Here is a 19,957-nt window from a genome sequence, read left to right on the forward strand (position 1 = left end):
CCAGCCTTTAACCTTGCCTTTCTCTCCCCTACACAAAAACCATGCTTGTCCCAGCTCCCTTCCCCTACCCCTCCCACACTACTGCTTTCACTTGTATACTTGCCCTTCCCCCCTACCTTCTCTGCTCTCACATAGCTGTGTATATTTTCCACACAGTCTGCTTTTACCAGTTCTCACGGTCTCCTCGCTTGCAGATTTCTTATATTTTTTCTTCTACCCTGAAGATGGAGGCGATACGTTCCTCCGAAACGTCGGTTAACACCACATATACACGGCGCCAAATCCCAGAAGACTGCTTTCTTCAATCTAATTCTTATTTTCTTATAATTAAAACATGTGTTATATATGATCCACTGCTGAATTGAGATCTTAAATTAAAAAACTCCCGGCCCTGAGTGTGTACAACTAAAATTAAATGGTGTATACATGACACTGCATAATAAATTAAAACTGATAATGAGAAGCAATGAACCGAATGGATATTACTATCTGACAAATGATCCAATGCGTCTGACCTGATATGTGCATGCTTCACATGTAACATTGTCTCAAGGTTTCTTATGACTTCTCAAATACAATCTGCAACACAATAACGTGAATGGCATGGACTGAGGATATTTGAAAAAGTAACAGCTGAGGGGAATATTTTGATCTAAAGGTGAGGAAAATGCACAATGAGAGGTTTCATAACTTGTATTCTTCCCAAAATATCATCAGAATGATCAGATCAAGGATGATATGGCAATATGTGTATGATGTTTATGGGACTTTACAAGTGCATACACACCAGTTGGCAAATGTAATAAGGAACCTTGGTGTGGGCAGGTTGATACGGTATTAAAGGTATTATACAGAAATATGACTTGAGGGTGTAGCCTGGATTCAACTAGACCAGGACAGGGTTAAGCAGTGGATTCTTGTGAACACAGTAATAAATATACAAGTACAGAATTTCTAAATCAGCTAGGCAACTATCAGCTTATAAAGGACTATGTCCATGGCATTGATAAGTTAGTTCTCAGCAATGCGCCTCTTACTAGTTTATTACTTCAGTATAATATAAACTTGTTTTTAGGCATATTCATAACCAAACGGTGCAAAAATTGCAACTACAACTCTGTCCAGTGTAGACTGAGTGGGCCAATTTTGCTTGTGTTGGTACCACACAGAGAATTTCATCTCTCCAGTGAAGATTTCTGTCTTGATAGTTCTGTGGTGTAAGGCCTCATACATGTAGAGTTTGTAACATTTTAATGATCTGTCTTAGCTCTTGCAGATGAGTTGTGCTGTGCTTGGCTTGTATACCTTATCTTGATGCTAGTATACGAAGGGGGACCCAAAAATAACCGGAACCGACTTGTTGCGCGCGCATGCTTTGTAGTTACAAGTTGTGCTGCTAGGTGGTGTTAGGTGGGGGTCTCCCGCGACTGTTAGTGAGCTGGTGTCAGTCTGAGTTAAGTGGTTTGTCTGTGGTGCTCTGTTGTGTGCGTTCCTGTTTCAACCCTTTGGCGATTAGTGAGATGGCCGACCAGAAGGAACAAAGAGTGTGCGTGAAATTTTGCTTTCTGTTAGGGAAAACTGCAGCCGAGACTGTTGGGATGCTTCGGCAGGCCTTTAATGATGATGCTTTGGGGAAATCACAGGTCTACGAGTGGTTTTCCCGTTTCAAATCTGGCAACATGTCAACAGAAGACATGCCACGCCCCGGGCGTCCTTCGACAGGAAGAAATGACGAAAACATTGCCAAAATCAAACGTGCAATTGATGAAGATCGTCGAAAGACCATTGACCAACTTTCTGAGGAAACGAACATCTCATGGAGCACGGTCCAGCGAATTTTAACCGAAGGTTTGCACATGAGACGGGTGTCTGCAAAATTTGTTCCTCGCTTGCTCGGAGATGACCAAAGAGAAAACCGCGTGAATGTTTGCCGCGACTTGAAGAGTGAAGTGCAGAACGATCCAGAATTTCTTAAAAGAATTGTGACTGGCGATGAGTCTTGGTGCTACGGGTACGATCCAGAATCAAAGCAATCATCAAGCCAGTGGAAAACTCCAACTTCACCACGACCGAAGAAAGCGCGTCAAGTGCGATCCAATGTGAAAACAATGTTGATTTGTTTTTTTGATGTGAATGGCATTGTCCACAAAGAGTTCGTTCCGCCAGGACAAACAGTGAACCAACATTTTTACCTGGATGTGTTACGAAGATTACGAGAGAGTGTGCGACGAAAACGGTCCGAAATGTGGAGAAATGGGAACTGGTTGCTTCACCACGACAATGCTCCAGCCCACACAGCTTTGACGGTCCGACAGTTTTTGACAAGCAACAACATGGTGATTGTGCCTCATCCACCTTACTCACCCGACCTGGCTCCGTCGGACTTTTTTTTGTTTCCACGGATGAAGAGAAGTCTGAAAGGAAAGCGATTCCGTGATGTGGATGAAGTCAAAGAAAACACGCTAAAGGTTTTGAACAGTATCCAGCCTCAAGAGTTCCAGCACTGTTTTGAGCAGTGGCAAAAGCGTTGGGACAAGTGCATTAATGAACATGGACAATACTTTGAAGGGGACTAATATATAGTTCAATAAAAATGCAAAAATAAAAAATAACAAAAATAAATTCCGGTTATTTTTGGGCCCCCCCTCGTATGAGTCTGGAGATAGTGACTAGCTCCATCAATGGGGTTCAACTGAGTAGGTTTTACCTGAAGACGAAGAGAGAATACAGTCTCCGAAACGCTGCATTTTGAAATATAATCAGGACCGTGTTTTAGATAAAAACAGACCAATGGATAATGTCCAGAAACATATTTGTACAACTGGATATCCAGACAAAAAAGATAAGATATGTATATCAGACAACATATGGACTATTACTGATAAGAGAAGGCAAGTGAATATTAAAATGTGGGGAATGTACAATACCCATAAATGGAAGGAGGGGGAAAAAGAATATGCATCCCTGGACATGGAAGTAAAGGAATTAATACAGAGGGATCATAGAAGGTGTATGGACAGCACTGCAAGTGAAGCTCAATCTGTTGCAGACCTGGGCAACATTAAAGGAGTCTTTGACTCAATAAAACGCTTAACAAATGCCTCCCAAGTATCAACTGTTCTTGTAAAAACTAAAGATGGGAAATGTATAACAACTTCTGTGGGTCAATTACAAAGATGGAGGGAATTTTTCAAAGAAATCCTCAACTCCGATTGCCCTCCTTATGAGGAAAAGACGAAGGAAGGGATGCGTTCTTTCCCTCAACCACAGATAAGTGTAACAACACCATCAAAGAGGAAAGTTATTTACACAATAGGTCACTGAAGGACATGAAAGCTGCAGGTTTGGATAACACACCTGCTGGAATATTAAAACTTGACTCTGCAAAAGCTCCTTCTCTTCCAAGAAATTTGGAAGAGGGAAAGATTTCCTAAGGGGGGAAAAGAAAGGAGATCTGAGAGTTTATGCAAAAACTGGCGGGCTAATAGTTATAAGTAAAGTTAAAGTAAAGCTATCCCTGTAACAGGCTGTGGAGGCCCATAGGGTTGTGAGACGTTGAGGTTCCCACATTTTCTAGACAATCGGCTCATAGATGGTGGTAAGGTTGTCAGCCTTACACGCCAGCTGCGCTTTACTCCCCAGGAAAATTATTTAATTAATTCCTGGTACTCATTTCTGTTAGAGGCTGAGTAGACCCCAGAGCCATAGTGCGGCCGGAAGGATTAGGTCAATTGAAAAAATCCAATGATGTCATCGGGACTTGAACCCGCGACCTTCCAGCTTGTAGCATAGTGTCTCAACCAACTACGCCCTAGAGAATAACTTGTGCAATGAGCAGGCTGGGTTCCATGCAAACAGATCCTGTATAAATCAGAGTAACACTCTTAGAATTAAAATAGAGCACTGTGTTGAGTTTCAGTCACCACTCTACATCGTGTTTGTAGATTATAAGAGAGCTTTTGATTCCCTGAACAGGGAATGTATCTGGAAAGAACTGAAGGCAAGAGGACTTCATGACAAGTTTCTTAATTTAATCAAAGAAGGCTACAACAGATTTAGTTGCAGAATATACCACAACGGGCACTTGTCAGAACCATTCCTAACAACATCTGGGGTTAGGCAGGGTTGCCTCCTATCTCCTCTATTATTCTTACTAGTCCTGGATAGGATCTTGAATAGAGCTATGACAAAATGAGAGAATTACGTGGAAATGGATGAACTCACTGAAATAGCTTGAGTATGCTGATGACATATGTCTTCTTTCACACAAATATGACCATATATGTAGGTGAGTCAAATGAAAACCTTAAATATTTTTTTGAGTATTATTTATTGTGCACAAGTGGTACAAGGCTGTATCACTTTTCAACATAATCTCCCCTACGCTCAATGCAAGTCCTCCAGTGCTTACAAAGTGCATGAATTCCTTTAGAAAAAAATTCTTTTGGTAGTCTGCGCAACCATTCATGCACCGCGTGGCATACCTCTTCATCAGAACGGAACGTCTTTCCTCCCATTGCTTCTTTGAGTGGTCCAAACGTATGGAAATCACTTGGGGCAAGGTCTGGTGAGTATGCCAGATGAGGAAGACACTCAAAATGCATCTGAGTATGATGCACTGGTGACAGTGGTCGCTCTAGACGTGTAGTGCTACAAGATGATGCCTTTTTCGTCCCAAAAGAGAGTCAGCATAACCTTCCCCGCTGATGGTTGTGTTCGAAACTTCTTCGGTTTTGGAGATGAGGAATGGCGCCATTCCTTGCTCACTCTCTTCGTTTCCGGTTGGTGGAAGTGAACCCAGGTTTCGTTCCCAGTAATGATTCTTGCAAGGAAGTCATCACCTTCTCGTTCAAAACGCCACAGCAGTTCTTCACAAGCATCAATATGTCAGTCTTTCAATTCAGGAGTCTTCGTTTCCGGTTGGTGGAAGTGAACCCAGGTTTCGTCCCCAGTAATGATTCTTGCATGGAAGTCATCACCTTCTCGTTCAAAACGCCACAGCAGTTCTTCACAAGCATCAATATGTCGGTCTTTCAATTCAGGAGTCAGCTGCTGTGGCACCCATCTTGCAGACACTTTGTGAAACTGGTGCACATCGTGCACAATGTGGTGTGCTGAACCATGACTAATGTTTAAACTTGCTGCAATTTGATTCAATGTCACTTGGCAGTTTTCTCTCACTATGGCTTCAACCGCTGCAGTGTTCTCTGGAGTCACAACTCAATGTGCCTGACCCGGACGAGTAGCATCTTCCATTGAAGTCACACCATTTGCAAATTCCCTACTCCATTCGTATACTTGCTACTGTGACAAACATGCATCACCATACTGAAACTTCATTCTCTGATAACTTTCAATTGGTTTCACACCTTCACTACACAAAAACCGAATAACAGAATGCTGTTCTTCCTTGGTGCAAGTCTCAAGTGGGGCAACCATCTTATACTGGTGCTGTGACGGTGTCTGTGCATCTGCACTATGCTGCAACCTACAGGCCATTCTGCACGCTGTTTGTAGCACGCTTACCAACTTACAGGATAATGGTGTGAAATTTCGATTTTTTATTACAAATTTAAGGTTTTCATTTGACTCACCCTCGCAGAATCAAAACCAAATGTCTTGTGTATAGCCAAAGAAGGCTGGACTGATGATTAACTATGTCAAGACAGAAGAAATAAGAGTAAACAATACAACAGATAGGCGAATAACAATAGAGAATAGAGAGATAAAATGAAACGGATTTCTACTATTTGGGAAGTACAGTATCTGAAAGTGGAGGACCCACACTAGATGTTAGCAGGAGAATCGACACGATGAGCTTTTGCCGAACTGCAAAAAGTCTGGCAGTCCATCCTTATGAACAGAGATACAAAGATAAACGTTTTCAATGCTTGTGTTAAGTTTGTGCTTTTATAAGGCTGTGAGATCTGGCTGGTTAATAAAGAAAATTCACTTGTTTATTAATAGATATCTGAGATATACAGGGGATGGACAAAAATATGGAAACATCTCGTGAAATGCATGCCTGAATTGAAGTGTTTATTTTAGTGACGTTTGTAGGTCACGCTGTCGTATCTGCCCAACACCACTACCTGTACAACCTCCGCAATACGTTGCAAGCTTCATTTGTAGTTGAGACAGTGTCCTGTGCGATTTTTTGTGCATCATGTCAGAGCTAACAGAATTTGAACGTGGGCAAATTGTTGGGGCCCATATGGTGGGTGCTTCTGTAATCAAGGTAGCCAAGGTAGCTGAGGTTTTTGGCGTTTCGCGAGGCACAGTATCCAAGATTATGACCACATACAGGAGGACTGAAAAAACCGCATCCGATAAACACCAGCGTGGACAGAAATGTGTGTTGAGTGATCGATGAACATTGTGTAGGATTGTGACGAAAAATAAAAAGACTACAGCTGCAAAAGTGACTGCTGAACTGAATGTCACGCTCACAAACCCTGTCAGCACCAAAACAGTACAAAGGGAACTCCACAAGCAGGGTATTTCTGGATGAGCTGCGGTTCCAAAGCCACTCATCAGTGATCAAAATGCCACTAAGAGGACAGTGTGGTGCCAAAGTCATAAAACCTGGACTATGGAGCAATGGAAGACAGTCATTTGGTCGGATGAGTCCACCTTCACGCTGTTTCCGACTTCTGGCCAAGTTTACGTCTGGAGAACGCCATCCCAAGCTTACGATCCGGATTGTTTGCTGCCAAGAGTGAAACATGGCGGGGGTTCGATCATGGTATGAGCAGCCATATCATGGTATTCTGTTGGACCCATCATTACCCTGCAAGGTCACGTCACTGCCAACGACTGTGTGACCGTTTTGGGCGACCAAGTCCATCCCATGGTGCAAACTTTGTTCCCTAATGGTGATGCCATTTACCAAGCCAACAATGCCTGTGTTCACATAGCTCACATCGCCCAGGACTGGTTTTCAGAGAACCAAGATGAAGTGTCACATCTGCCATGGCCCCCACAATCGCCAGATATCAATATTATTGAGCCTTTGTGGTCTGTTTTGGAGAGCAATCTGCGTGCGCGCTATCCACCTCCATCATCGTTAACAGAACTTGCCAATGTTTTGCAGGAAGAATGGTACAAGATTCCCTTGCAAATCATACAGGACCTCTATTTATCCATTCCAAGGAGACTGCAAGCAGTTCTGCAAGCCAGAGGTTGTCCTACACCATATTAGTCACGGTAATGTGTTTTTTGTTGGGTGTTTCCATATTTTTGTCCATCCCCTGTATATTAAGACTGTGTTGGCCTAGAACCATTTCAAATAGAGAGCTCTGGCAGTTATCTGGCCAAACAGATATAAACATGGAGATAAGGAAAATTTAGATGGATTGGCCACATGCTGAGGAAGGATGATGAACAGCCATCGAAGGAATCCTCAAAAAAAATAGAGGAAGGGGAGACCAAGAAACAGCTGGAGGAGGTCCACTCTGAGAGAAGTTTGAAGTTGGAGTGAGCTGAGGTACTTAGTGGCAGATCAGGACAAACAGAAAAATGCTTGTAGATGACTTATGTTCCTGATGGAAATAAACTATATGCTGTTGTTGTTGTTATTATTATTATTATTATTATTATTAAATACTGGGAAATGTTACATATTGATACATTCCAGTTTTGGTCAAAATCCAACAAATAACAATGGGCTCTTTATGCAACAACCAACATGTCTTCTACTTATATCTTGAGAAAAACTAAAAAAAATATTTATTGGGGCAACGTGTTTCAAGTAATGACTGTACAGGAAAATGAAACACACATTTACACTCAATATGTTTTCCATGAGCCTTACAGTAAGGCAGTGAAATGTAACAGTGTTGCATTTTATTCCATGTAAAGAAAGGCCAGTGCTGACAACAGGGCACTGACAAAGAGTAAGGGCCAGGTATTGATAATATGCTAAGAAAGTAAAATACAAATTGACAGCAGTACATAAAAGGGTAAAGTTGTCCATATATCTAAGCACCAACAAAGGACATGAACAGATTTCAGTCCTCTGCAATAAAAGAAGGTGCATGGTGAGCTTCAGACTATTTTAGCCAGGTGAAAGAGTTGCTGGTACTTGTCAGATAAGAGGATGGATGAACTACAAAGCTAGTTTGAATGTGGTAGTGATGGGAAGAGATGTAAAAACATATTAATGGGAGAGTGGATACAAAAGAAATATTGTAGACAAGACAGATCCTCTTGATGCTTAACTTAAGAAAACTATTAAGTGAGATTTGAGGTTTTCACGGTGGTGACTATGAAGAAAGCAGTCTTTTGGGATGTGGCACCGTGTAGATGTGGTGTTAACCGATGTAGCTGCAGCTGAACACAGCATCGATTTGGGATACCGCATTCAGCTTCAGAATACCTCCAACCTCGTCACCTAGACCCGATATATGGATTGCATCATTAGGGAAGCCATTGAGATTGAACTCCATCCCGACAATATGAACGGGGGGGGGGGTTGTCTCAGCAAATCATGGAAGCCTCTCACCTGTTCTCTTAAAAAACACCCTTGGGACATGATGCCAGATCTACAAGGCTACACAGTCCATGACCGACTCACATAGCAACTGCCCCAGCTTAAGGGTTAATGCCCTCCCATTAACCTTGCCTTTCTCCCCCAACACAATATCCTGTACCTGCTCTAAACTTGCTCCTGTCCCAGACCCCTCCCCTCTCCATCCTCACTGATATCCCATGTAGACTTGTCCTTCCTTCCCTGCTCTTATATAGCTGAGTTTATTTCCAACATTAGTCTGCTTGCACCTGTTCTCACTGTCTCTTTGCTTGCAGTTTTTCTTATTTTTCTTTCTTTGAGGATTTCACGGTGGTGACTATGAATAAAGCAGTCTTCTGGGATGTGGCACCATGTAGATGTGGGGTTAACTGATGTAGCTGTAGCTGAATACAGCACTGATTTGGGACACTGCATTCAGCTTCATAATACCGCCATCCTCGCCACCAAGACCCGATATATGGATTGCATCATTAGGGAAGCCATTGAGATTGAACTCCATCCNTCACTTGTAGATTTCATTTTTCTTTCTACCCTGAAGATGGAGGCGATACATTCCTCCGAAACGTCGGTCAACACCACATCTACACGGTGCCACATCCCAGAAGACTGCTTTCTTCATATTCTTAAGTGGTAACACAAAGCAAGTGAAAATCATGTGATCTACAGTCAGAGGTATTTCACATTGTAACCCATTCACAATATCCTGTATTTACACTTACCTAAGTATTATTACTATTAGAGGGGGTGGGTTTCCCCATGCACCGCGGCTAGTAGTCTATTGTACGTCCCCTTTTGATATTCTACCAGTCGCCATACCCTACCTGTACTGGTGCGTGCTATCAGCCCTGTTCAGCCAACGAGGTCAGCCCTCGGTACCTGATACTTCTCCCATCTACCAGTGGCATTGGACTACTTGGGCGGTAAACTTTTTGCCTAATTTAGCTCAGAGGTCTCCTAGAGACATGAGGATCTTTTATGTGCCGTAAATCTATGACATGGGACCCACGGCTTAAAGTCCCTCCCGGAGGACTTGCTCCCTGAATTTTTCTGCCCTTAAAAATTCCACGACCTCTGCCAGGTTTGAACCCACGTACCTTGAGTAATGAGGTGGGAACGTTACCCCTAGTCTACGGAGGCCGCTTACCTAAGTAGGAACATGGTAAATGCATCTCAGTACCAATTCCCTAAGACATGATTCTGCCTACCTAACACAAAGATTTCAACTGCTCTACTTGCACAATGAAATATCTCCAGATATGGACAAGGTTAAGGCATAATTTGCGATGTGTAATGAAGATTAGTTGCAACAGGAACAAGTTATGCAGTATTTTATTATGATTTTTTTGTGCTAGAAGTCAGTATGGTAGCCAATATCATACATCCACATGTCATCTACTATAAAAATCCTCTGCATATTTCATTTATGCTTACCAGACCCAGAAAGAATAAAAAGTAAATGACTTAATTACACATTAGAAATTATAAATAAATAGGGTGATAAAGGGGGCATACTGGATTCATCTTGCCCAGAAGCAGCCAGTGGCAGGCTGTTGTGAATAGGATATGAACCTTTAGGTTCCATAAAAGACAGAGAAATTGATGGGCTGTGCAACTATTAACTTCTCATGAAGGAAACTGTTCCATGAAATTATTTATATTAAACTAATGAAATTAATGTTCCTGTGTGTATCTGTCCAGTTAGGCGAGTCCCTTGTCACCACGGTATGGTGTGTCCTCAGGTTGCGGATGGAGGAGAAACACTCCAGTTTTGGAGGGAAGCTGTGAATATACTGAATAAGCAGTTGTGGACAGCCATCAAGGGGTGGCCCTCCAGCATGGGGGTTGGGCGTGGGGCTAACAACTCCTCACCGTAAAACATAAGTATGTTACGAAAATGAACACAAAGCCTCAGACCTGGATGGATTCCTTGGATAAATGACATAAGCTAAAGAAAATGGATACGAGATTTGGCACTTGGAATGTTTGAAGTTTGTATAGGGCAGGTTCGCTCAGGGCAGTGGTAGAAGAAATCTTAAAATATAAGTTAGATTCAGCAGGAGTACAGGAGTTCAGATGGGTTGGAGGTGGCATCACACCAGCAGGAAACTATACATTTTTACATGGAAAGGGGAATGAAAATCATGAATTAGGTACAGGTTTTTTCATACAAAAGAGAATCGTATCAGCAGTTAAAAGGGTACAATTCGTTACTGATAGGATATCATATATAATACTAAAAGGTCGCTGGTGTGATACCATTGTTATGAATGTTCACGCCCCAACAGAAGATAAAATTGATGACATAAACGACAGACTGTATGAAGAACTAGAACATGTATTTGATAAATTCTCGAAGTACCCCATGAAAATTTTGTTAGGAGATTTCAATGCCAAATTATGGAGGGAAGACATTTTCAAACCAACACTTGGGAATGAGAGTTTGCATGAAATTAGTAATGATAATGGAGTTAGAGTAGCAAACAAGAACATTTAGAGACCTGTATAGAGGAATAAATGACTTTAACACTTTGCGGACCGGTGATTTAAATATTTACATCAATCTGGGGACCAGCATTTTTAAACATACTACCTTAACTTGGGCACTGTTCACTTTAAAAATTAATATAAAATCTCCTAATTAATTTTTTGAACTAAAATTTTTGGAGAACACTTACCAATGCTCCTAGAAGTGCTTGAGGGTGTGATATTTCTGGAAACTTTCCCCTTTGTGAAGTGGCATTACAAAGAACTTGCAAATGTAGACATACTCCTTTTTTTGTGAACTGTGCAAACACGGCATTGCCTAGAATTATTCTTCCCCTTGGAATGTTCACTCTTCACAATTTTCACGAGGGTATTTTTCCGCATATCACTCAAAGAGTCGCCCTGGGGGGTCCACATGAGGCCTTCGTGGGGTGGGAGTTGATGGGCCCGGTCATACTAAGTCTTTGTGTGACCCTGGTTCTGCCCCACCATCCGGACTGTAGCCCAGGCCTTTGCCACATTCATCAGAAATGCTTTGTATTTCAATTTTGAATCAGGGTTTAGATTTTTTGCTGTCCCTGCAATGTTACTACGCGCAATGTTATTAACCGCATTATTGTCGGAGCTACTGTCACTTTTACTGTCTGTGGCCACAATTCTTTGTTGTCCCCCGTCACTGTCACTGTCTGAATGGCAATCCATTACTACGCGTCTCACAAGGCAGGTCAGCTAGGTCATCGGAGGAGAATTTGTCCTTGATACATTCTCCCCACTAGCTACTGGCTGATACACACAGCTTGAAGAAGGCAAAGCATTTTCCTTTATAGTTGGTTAAGTAAACAGCGAGGTCAAGTTACTGACTGCTAACTAAACATTCCAGAGTCTTATCACGCATCTGCAGGTGGTTGCGTGCAATGTAGGTGGCGCCAGAGCGATGTAGAGTGTGTTGCAACTTATCGTGTTAACACGTGAATGGTCCGCCATGTTTAAAAGTGAAAAACCTTTTAAAGGGTGCGCGGTCTGCAAAGTGTTAAGAGGGGTTACCAGCCTAGCAGTAACTTAGTGAAGGATGAGAATGGTGATCTGCTTGCAGATTCCCACAACATTTTGAAGAGGTGGAGGAACTACTTCTCTCAGTTATTGAATGTATATAGGGTCAGTGATGTTAGGCAGACAAAATCCATACAGCTGAGCAGTTAGTATCTAATCCTAGCCCTTTTGAGGTTGAGAGTGATATTGAAAAATTGAAATGGTATAAATCGCCAGGTAGTGATCAAATTCCGGTAGAACTTGAATAGGAGGTGAAATATTACATTCTAAGATCCACAATCTAATTACGTCTATTTGGTATAAGGAAAAATTGCCTGATCAGTGGAAGGAGTCCATTATTGTATCATTTCACAAGAAGGGCGATAAAACTGACTGTAGTAATTACTGAGGGATATCACCGCTATCAACTTCACACAATATTTTATCCGATATTCTTCTCTCAAGGTTAAGTCCATATATAGATGNAGAACTTGAATAGGAGGTGAAATATTACATTCTAAGATCCACAATCTAATTACGTCTATTTGGTATAAGGAAAAATTGCCTGATCAGTGGAAGGAGTCCATTATTGTATCATTTCACAAGAAGGGCGATAAAACTGACTGTAGTAATTACTGAGGGATATCACCGCTATCAACTTCACACAATATTTTATCCGATATTCTTCTCTCAAGGTTAAGTCCATATATAGATGAAATTATTGGGGATCATCAGTGTGGGTTTTGACATAACAGATCAACTACAGATCAGATCTTTTGCATTCGTCAGATATTGGAGAAAAAATGGGAGTATGATGAGACAGTACATCAGCTATTTATAGATTTCAAGAAAGCCTACGATTCAGTTAGGAAGGCAGTATTGTACAATATTCTGATAGAGTTTGGGATACCCATGAAACTAGTTAGGTGTTTAAACGAAACGTATAGTAAAGTCCGTGTGTAAACATTTGTCTGATAAATTTCCTATCCAGAATGGTCTAAAACAAGGAGATGTTTTATTGCCACTCTTTTTCAACTTTGCTTTAGGATATGCCATTAGGAAGGTCCAGGGAAACCAGGTGGGACTGAAATTAAACGGGACACATCAGCTGTTGGCCTATGCCGATGATGTGAATCTACTGGGTGACAATGTAGATACCATAAAGAAAAAAACACAAACTTTAATTGACGCAAGTAAACAGGTTGGTCTAGAAGTGAACACTGAGAAAACTAAGTATATGTTGCTGTCTCATCACCAAAATTCAGGGCAAAATCATGACATAACGATAGGAAACAGATGTCTTGAAAATGTGGCATAATTCAGATATTTGGGAACAACGATAACAGATCAAAACCTGATTCAGGAGGAAATTAAGAGGAGACTGAACTCGGGTAATGCTTGCTACCATTCAGTCCAGAACCTTTTGTCTTCTCGTCTGTTGTCCAAAAACATAAAAATTAGAATATACAAAACTATAATTTTGCCTGTGGTTCTGTATGGGTGTGAAACTTGGTCTCTGATATTAAAGGAGGAACACAGATGGAGAGTGTTTGAAAACAGGGTGTTGAGAATATTTGGACTGAAGAGAAGTGAAGTGACAGGAGGTTGGAGAAAACTGCATAATGAGGAGCTTCATAACTTGTACTCTTCTCCAAGTATAATTAGAATGATCAAGTCAAGGAGGATGAGGTGGGCAGAGCATGTAGCACGAATGGGGGAGACGAGGAATGTGTACAGGATATTGGTGGAAAAGTCAGAAGGAAAGAGACCACTGGGAAGACCAAGGCCTAGGTGGGTGGACAATACTAAAATGGATCTTAGAGATAGGATGGGATGGTATTGACTGGATTGCTCTGGCTCAGGATGGGGACCAGTGGAAGGCTCTTGTGAACATGGTAATGAACCTTTGGGGGTCTATAAAATGCTGGGAAATTCTTGAGTAGCTGCAGAATTGGCGGCTCCTCCTGAAGGGCTCAGCTCCATGAGTAAGTAAGTAAGTGTGTATCTGTGATTTCAGTGCAATGTACGACCCCTGAATATGTGAAGCCAGATGACATATTGACAAGAAATGCTGGTACTGGAGCTGTTTCATATATCATGCTGGGCAGTCAACATTCTGATATATTCACTATTCTATAAACAGCTGTACAGAACTTACCACATGCACACTTTTTGGATCTGCAAGCCAAGCATTGTACATTTCTTCAACATATGCAGATGAGCTTCCATTCAAAAATGGTTCTGTTTGAACGGGAGCATTGTAATGTCTTGTACTTGACACCATCACTGTGCAAGATGCATTGCCAGACCTCAGAAGCCATGATGCAAATCCTTCAGGTCCTACTGCATTATGAATCAATGGTGCTAAAGGCACCAGATTGTTTAACACTGTCCGAACACGATGCATATTTATTTTTCTTGTATTTCTAAAATAAAGGAAACACACTTCTTGCACTATTTCTGGTATTTCTTACACACATGAAAATTGTCAACAAATGTAAGTTCAGAATCCTGAAAAATTTCGTTCTTCGAAGGTATGAATGGAGGGAGAATCAGTAATGGGGGGGGATTGCGGATAAGTTTGGCGATAATCCGCTCAACGCAATACGCTCTATACCCACACATTTTGGACAAGATCCAACTTATTTATAGCCAGGTACTTAAAACACGCGATCTATGTAGAGAAAACTGTTTCGTCATCTGACGTAATGCCGATTTCTCCTTCATGGTTTTCACCAAATTCGAAAATCAAAAGGAAATATGCCCTACTAACCTTAACTTTTGACACAACAGCACATACACGAAATTTTTGAGTAATACATGGTTCCAACTACTTTCGAGTTTTGTAACTGTGTTAGTTTTTACGTACGTGTAAAAGTTAGCATTGCTATGTACGGAAGTCTCATTATAATGCTGACCTCGCGGACATGGACTCTTAATGCCCATTATGTAAGGTATATTTATTTAATACCGACATTTAATTCCAAATATCAGATTAACAAAATTTGACAAACAGCAGGTATAAATACTACGATCGATATATTTGGTGCAGTCCTATTACGTAATGACTTACACAATATAATCAGGATTGAATAAGATATATCTTACATTTCACAAAAAAAAAGAAGAGAAATTGCACGGAATATATAAATCTAATACAATATAACACTTATATTACGATATTCTTACTTATGTTGGAATTTTCAATGCGGCCTAATTCACCCCCTCCACTCTTATCACCATTACACAGCAGACAGCCGTAGTGGCCGTAGTCGCGCTAGTCAACGGCGTCAACGATATGCACAGTATGACACATTGGAGGCTGCGACAGGTGACGCAATATCACGAACATAAAACGAAAATGAAATTTGTAAATTCTTTGATGAACATCTGTTTTACATTAATTTGTTCGTTGAAACTTTATAACTTTCTAACTTATCGCAGATAAAACGCTAACCGATGGTTTACTGCAACAGAATCCCAATCAAATTAGGCCAATCTCATGTTGCTCATGTCCAATGTTGGCGAACCTGGATCTCAATGTGCGCGTGCGCAGTCGCGCGTCGAATCGAAAGTGAATGGTTTTTGTGCAAATGGCTAAGTTGGCCCATCTGTACATTACATTGGTTATTAAGGTTATTAATGCTCTCATAATTGCTCATGGTACTTACCTGCCTATACCTCAAATATGTGCAATAGAGTGAATGTCGATCATCGATGTTTACAAATCCTACTAACAAGGATAGGAATTACTTCTGGTCTGTTTGTAAGTAGTTTCGCAATTGCAAAGTTGCTAATACTCTATATGCATACTGATTTTGTACGCAGCTTGCTTTATCTTCGCCAAAGAAGTGTCAAGGATATGTGACGTACCGAAACCACTGTTTATCACCTCCATTGCTGGTCTTTTCATTTGTCTTGCGCATTGGTATGGGCGTACACCCAATTTGTAAATTTCACGGCTTTGCTGGTTTCTGTGCTAATATTTGATTATTTTAGAGGGCCCCTGAAAAACTCTCTAGACATGTTTTTCACCAGACATTTTGGGTGATCCACTTTGAAACTTATGAAATGCTACATGCCAGTTCGGATTTGGATCTTCCCAGTTTGTTCATAATTCACTCCCCCTTAATTCCTGGCATCTATATTACTAGAGATTGATGTGAACTGTCAAATACTTTTATTGCACTAACTGAAAATGAGGGTTTCCATTCTTATAATGCCTATTTATGTTGTGTACTGCACATGCCAGTAGAGCTATCTCTGTAACAGGCCATGAGATGTTGAGGGTCCCACATTATCTAGACAATTGGCTCAAAGATGGCGGTAAGGTTGTCAGCCTTATGCGCCGGCTGCTCTTTACTCCCCAGGAAAATTATTTAATTCCTGTTAGAGGCTGAGTCGACCCCAGGGCCATGGTGCTGCTGGAGGGGTTAGGTCAATTGAAAAAATCTAATGACCTTCTGGCTTGTAGCATAATGAGGTCGTTTTTCAATTTACCTAATCCTTCCAACCGCACTATGGCCCAGGGGTCGACTCGGCCTCTAGCATAAATGAGTAGGAGGAATACTCCTGGGGGCAGACGGTGCATAGGGCTGACAATCTTATCGCCATCTATGAGCCGATTGTCTACAAAATGTGGGACCCTCAGCATCTCACAACCCTATGGGCCTCCATGGTCTGTGTACAGGGATACCTTTACTGCACATGCCATAAATGGCAATTTAGCCTGGAATGCTATGATTATTGCCCAAGGCTAAACCTAAGATTCTTCATTCTGACATATTTATACACCCCAGACCTAGTGCCTGACTTTGTCTTGGACTCATCTGCTTACCAGAATCTCCCTTTTCTGTGGGGCTGAAACTTACCTTCTCTTTCACTTTGTCAGGGAATCTCATCACAAATGGTCTATTACATATTGTGGTATCATTTGTGAGTCCATATCTGTCGGATGGGTTCTTCCATGTAAGATTTGAGGTTTTCACGGCGATGACTATGTTTCAAGGTCTGTGAGCTAGCATGTACCACTCGGATTTGCGTTAAAATCTCCACTGCAGCTGACTGTAAATTTCACTCAGGCCTTGGCCTTCAACTTCAGTTTTGGGTAACTTCAAGGAGGGCCTCAGTTGTAACTGTAAGTCATCTGCTTGGCTCCAATTATATCGATGTAGGCCAGTATTTGCAATTTACTAAGTCTGGTCCTGCTGGCTTTAAATTCCACCATTGGCCACCACACTATGGCAGGACAGGAGATTATGAAAATGACTACCCATCTGTACATTCTGCACAGAACTTCAGTTTCAGTCCCCACATTATTCAAAACATGCCCCCACAGGTAAACAAAGACCTGTAGACCTTATTCATTACTCTGTCCAGATAATCCCTTGTCCAAAGTTAGTCCAAGTTAGTCTCTGAAAAGCAGTATTGTTGGGCACAAGACACCTTGTTCTTCAAGTGGTGGGCAGTTAATGGTACTGCCATGACTGATCCACCAATTAGGAAAAGTGTCACTGAGCTGTTGCATCACAAGTTGGTTATAACGAAAACAGGTTCCATAATGATGAAAAGTACATAGCAATCCATGTAGCCAAAGGAATATCCTCTAGTTCTGCTAATCCATTCTGCAGGGAGTCACTTTACAAAAGTTACCGTCACAGTTTGAGGCAATGCCAATAAAATGTCTATGCACTTTGATATGCCATTAAATTAGGGCACTGCTGATGTACATGCAAAATCTATTGTCATAAGAACATCACACAATGAAAAGACTATGTTGAGATGAGCAGGCAGATAGTACACAACTCTACCACCACATATGATAATCAAAAACAATGACTAAGGCACAGCTGCTTACAGGACTAATTATCAGGAGTCAAACTGTGGGATGAGTGAATAAAGAAACCATTGGTGGACTGGTTACAAGTTGCCTGGAACAAGAGACCATGGGTATTGTTGAGAAAATGATAAATTCTTATGCTGGATGCATTTAAAGGTCACTTAAACTGTCAGATCTGTGATTCATGCAATGAACCTTGTGTTCATACCTGGAGGCATGATCTCATAACTACACATTTTAGTGAAAAAGCCTTTAAAGGACCATTTGAAATAACAGTATTTTTAATGACTCCTGGCATCAGCCGAGACAATAAAGAAGTCCAGTGTAGAGCTGCTGTGCCAGTGGATAAAAACCACACCAATGCTCTCTTTACAAGTCAAAGAATTTAACAAATGCTGTACATATGACAAAATGGATGGAAGGAAGGGTGAGGACATGGCTGGGAAACGTGGCAGTGAATATGAGCAGTGAATGTGCGACAAAAGACAAGAAATGTGAAGATACTGAAGCTGAGAGAGTTCATAGAGAATGGTGAAGGCTAGTGACTTCAAGAAGGATTCACATTTGCTGCCTGAGAGTACAATTCATAAAATTAATTCTGTGCAGACAAGCTTCCTAGTGTGGAATGGTCTTATATTCAAAATCATCATCCATTTGGATAAATATGATGTGTACTTCATGGCATTGTAAAAAAGTGGCTCAGTGTTATAAATTATTATAAACAAGAAACTGGTCTACTACACAAAACTCTCATTCTTGTCTGATTTCTCAAAATGTAACCAAATTCTTGCCCTGAACTGAAAACATCTTTCTCACACATGCCTAACTCACATACCTTTAGTGTTGGACCTACCGGCTGAGATAAATGGGGTTACTTTCATAGACAGGTCTTTAACAAAAGTGAATGTTTTCATGCTCTGTCTTCTAGAAACTGTTCAACTGCTGACAGATGAGGCTAATAAATATTACCAACAGTACTCAGAAAGAACTGAATGAAAAACATTTTGAGCCATCTGATGTGACTGTACAAAAATGTACTCCTTTTTAGCCATTACTATAGGGGTGTGTAATGATCAATGAGATACCCTGGAAGATTTTTAATTTAATCTTAGAACAGTTTCCCACACCTCACCTACACACTGAAATTAGAGGATTCATATATACACTCAGATTTCTTCACCTCAGTGACAACAGGAATGAAACTGAGTCAGGCTAAAATTATGACAGACTATGGAAGTTGAGACATTACTGACAAAATGAATGGCACATTTGTTAAATAATATGGTTTAACTGAACATTTAGAAGTGGAAGAAGTCACTAAGCATTTCAAAGATACAGACATCTTCATTTTCATTTACTTTTATATAATAAAGAAACACAAATGATGCGAACGAAGACCTACAAACTGTGTGACTAAAGTGGCTATATGTACAATAGAAGACTGTATTTAGGCATGTAAGCAGGAAATATTCAGTTCCTATAACGACAGTTACACTTGAAAGAGTGAAATAACTTACGAGGGTGGAAGGGGTTGAACACAAATTTATGTGAATAATTTCTTCTCTCGACTTATATGATACTCTAAGGCTGATTATGCAAGTGTACATGCCAACATCAGAGTATGAAGATGATGAAGTGGAAAAAGTGTATGACACCATTGAAGAAATTCTTCAGGAAGATGGAAGAGGTGACACAAACAGCATCATATTAGGAGACTGGAATAGCATTGTTGGAGATGAATCATATCAGAATATTGTTGGATCACACGGACTAGGAAGACGGAATCACAGGGGTCAAATGCTTATTGACTTTTGTGAAAGAAATGGACTGATTATGTTAAGTTTTGAGGTTTTCACGGCGATGACAATGAAGAAAGTTGTCTTCTGGGTTTAGGCACCGTGTATTCTTCGTTTTGGCCTACGTTTCGGAGGAACTGCTCTCCGCAGCTATTCGACTGCTCTGAAGATGGAGGCGCTACGTTCCTCCGAAACGTCGGCCAAAACGAAGAATACACAGTGCCTAAACCCAGAAGACAACTTTCTTCAAATGGACTGATTGTTACCAACACTTGGTTC

The 19,957-nt window shown here is 41.1% G+C and overlaps 1 protein-coding gene across 7 annotated transcripts in view; it reads right to left on the minus strand.

The window, feature by feature from the left end:
• Positions 1 to 15,342, minus strand: part of LOC111871787 (2-oxoglutarate dehydrogenase, mitochondrial) — a 97,434-nt gene extending 82,092 nt beyond the window's left edge. For 2 of the 7 annotated variants that reach the window (XM_023865117.2, XM_023865114.2), the window contains exons 1-2: positions 15,233 to 15,341; positions 14,202 to 14,469 (exon numbers count right to left, since the gene is read on the minus strand). In XM_023865117.2, coding sequence (XP_023720885.1) covers positions 14,202 to 14,450 — 249 coding nt within the window. In that variant the 5' untranslated portion in view covers positions 14,451 to 14,469; positions 15,233 to 15,341. Of the gene's footprint in view, positions 1 to 14,201; positions 14,470 to 15,151; positions 15,173 to 15,232 lie in introns of those variants that run through there. The other 5 variants (XM_023865118.2, XM_033754414.1, XM_023865116.2 and 2 more) reach the window with 4 other exon arrangements.
• Between the last annotated feature and the right edge of the window lie 4,615 nt (positions 15,343 to 19,957).

Source organism: Cryptotermes secundus, unplaced genomic scaffold (genome assembly GCF_002891405.2).
Source record: "Cryptotermes secundus unplaced genomic scaffold, Csec_1.0 scaffold846, whole genome shotgun sequence".
Lineage (NCBI taxonomy): Eukaryota > Metazoa > Arthropoda > Insecta > Blattodea > Kalotermitidae > Cryptotermes > Cryptotermes secundus.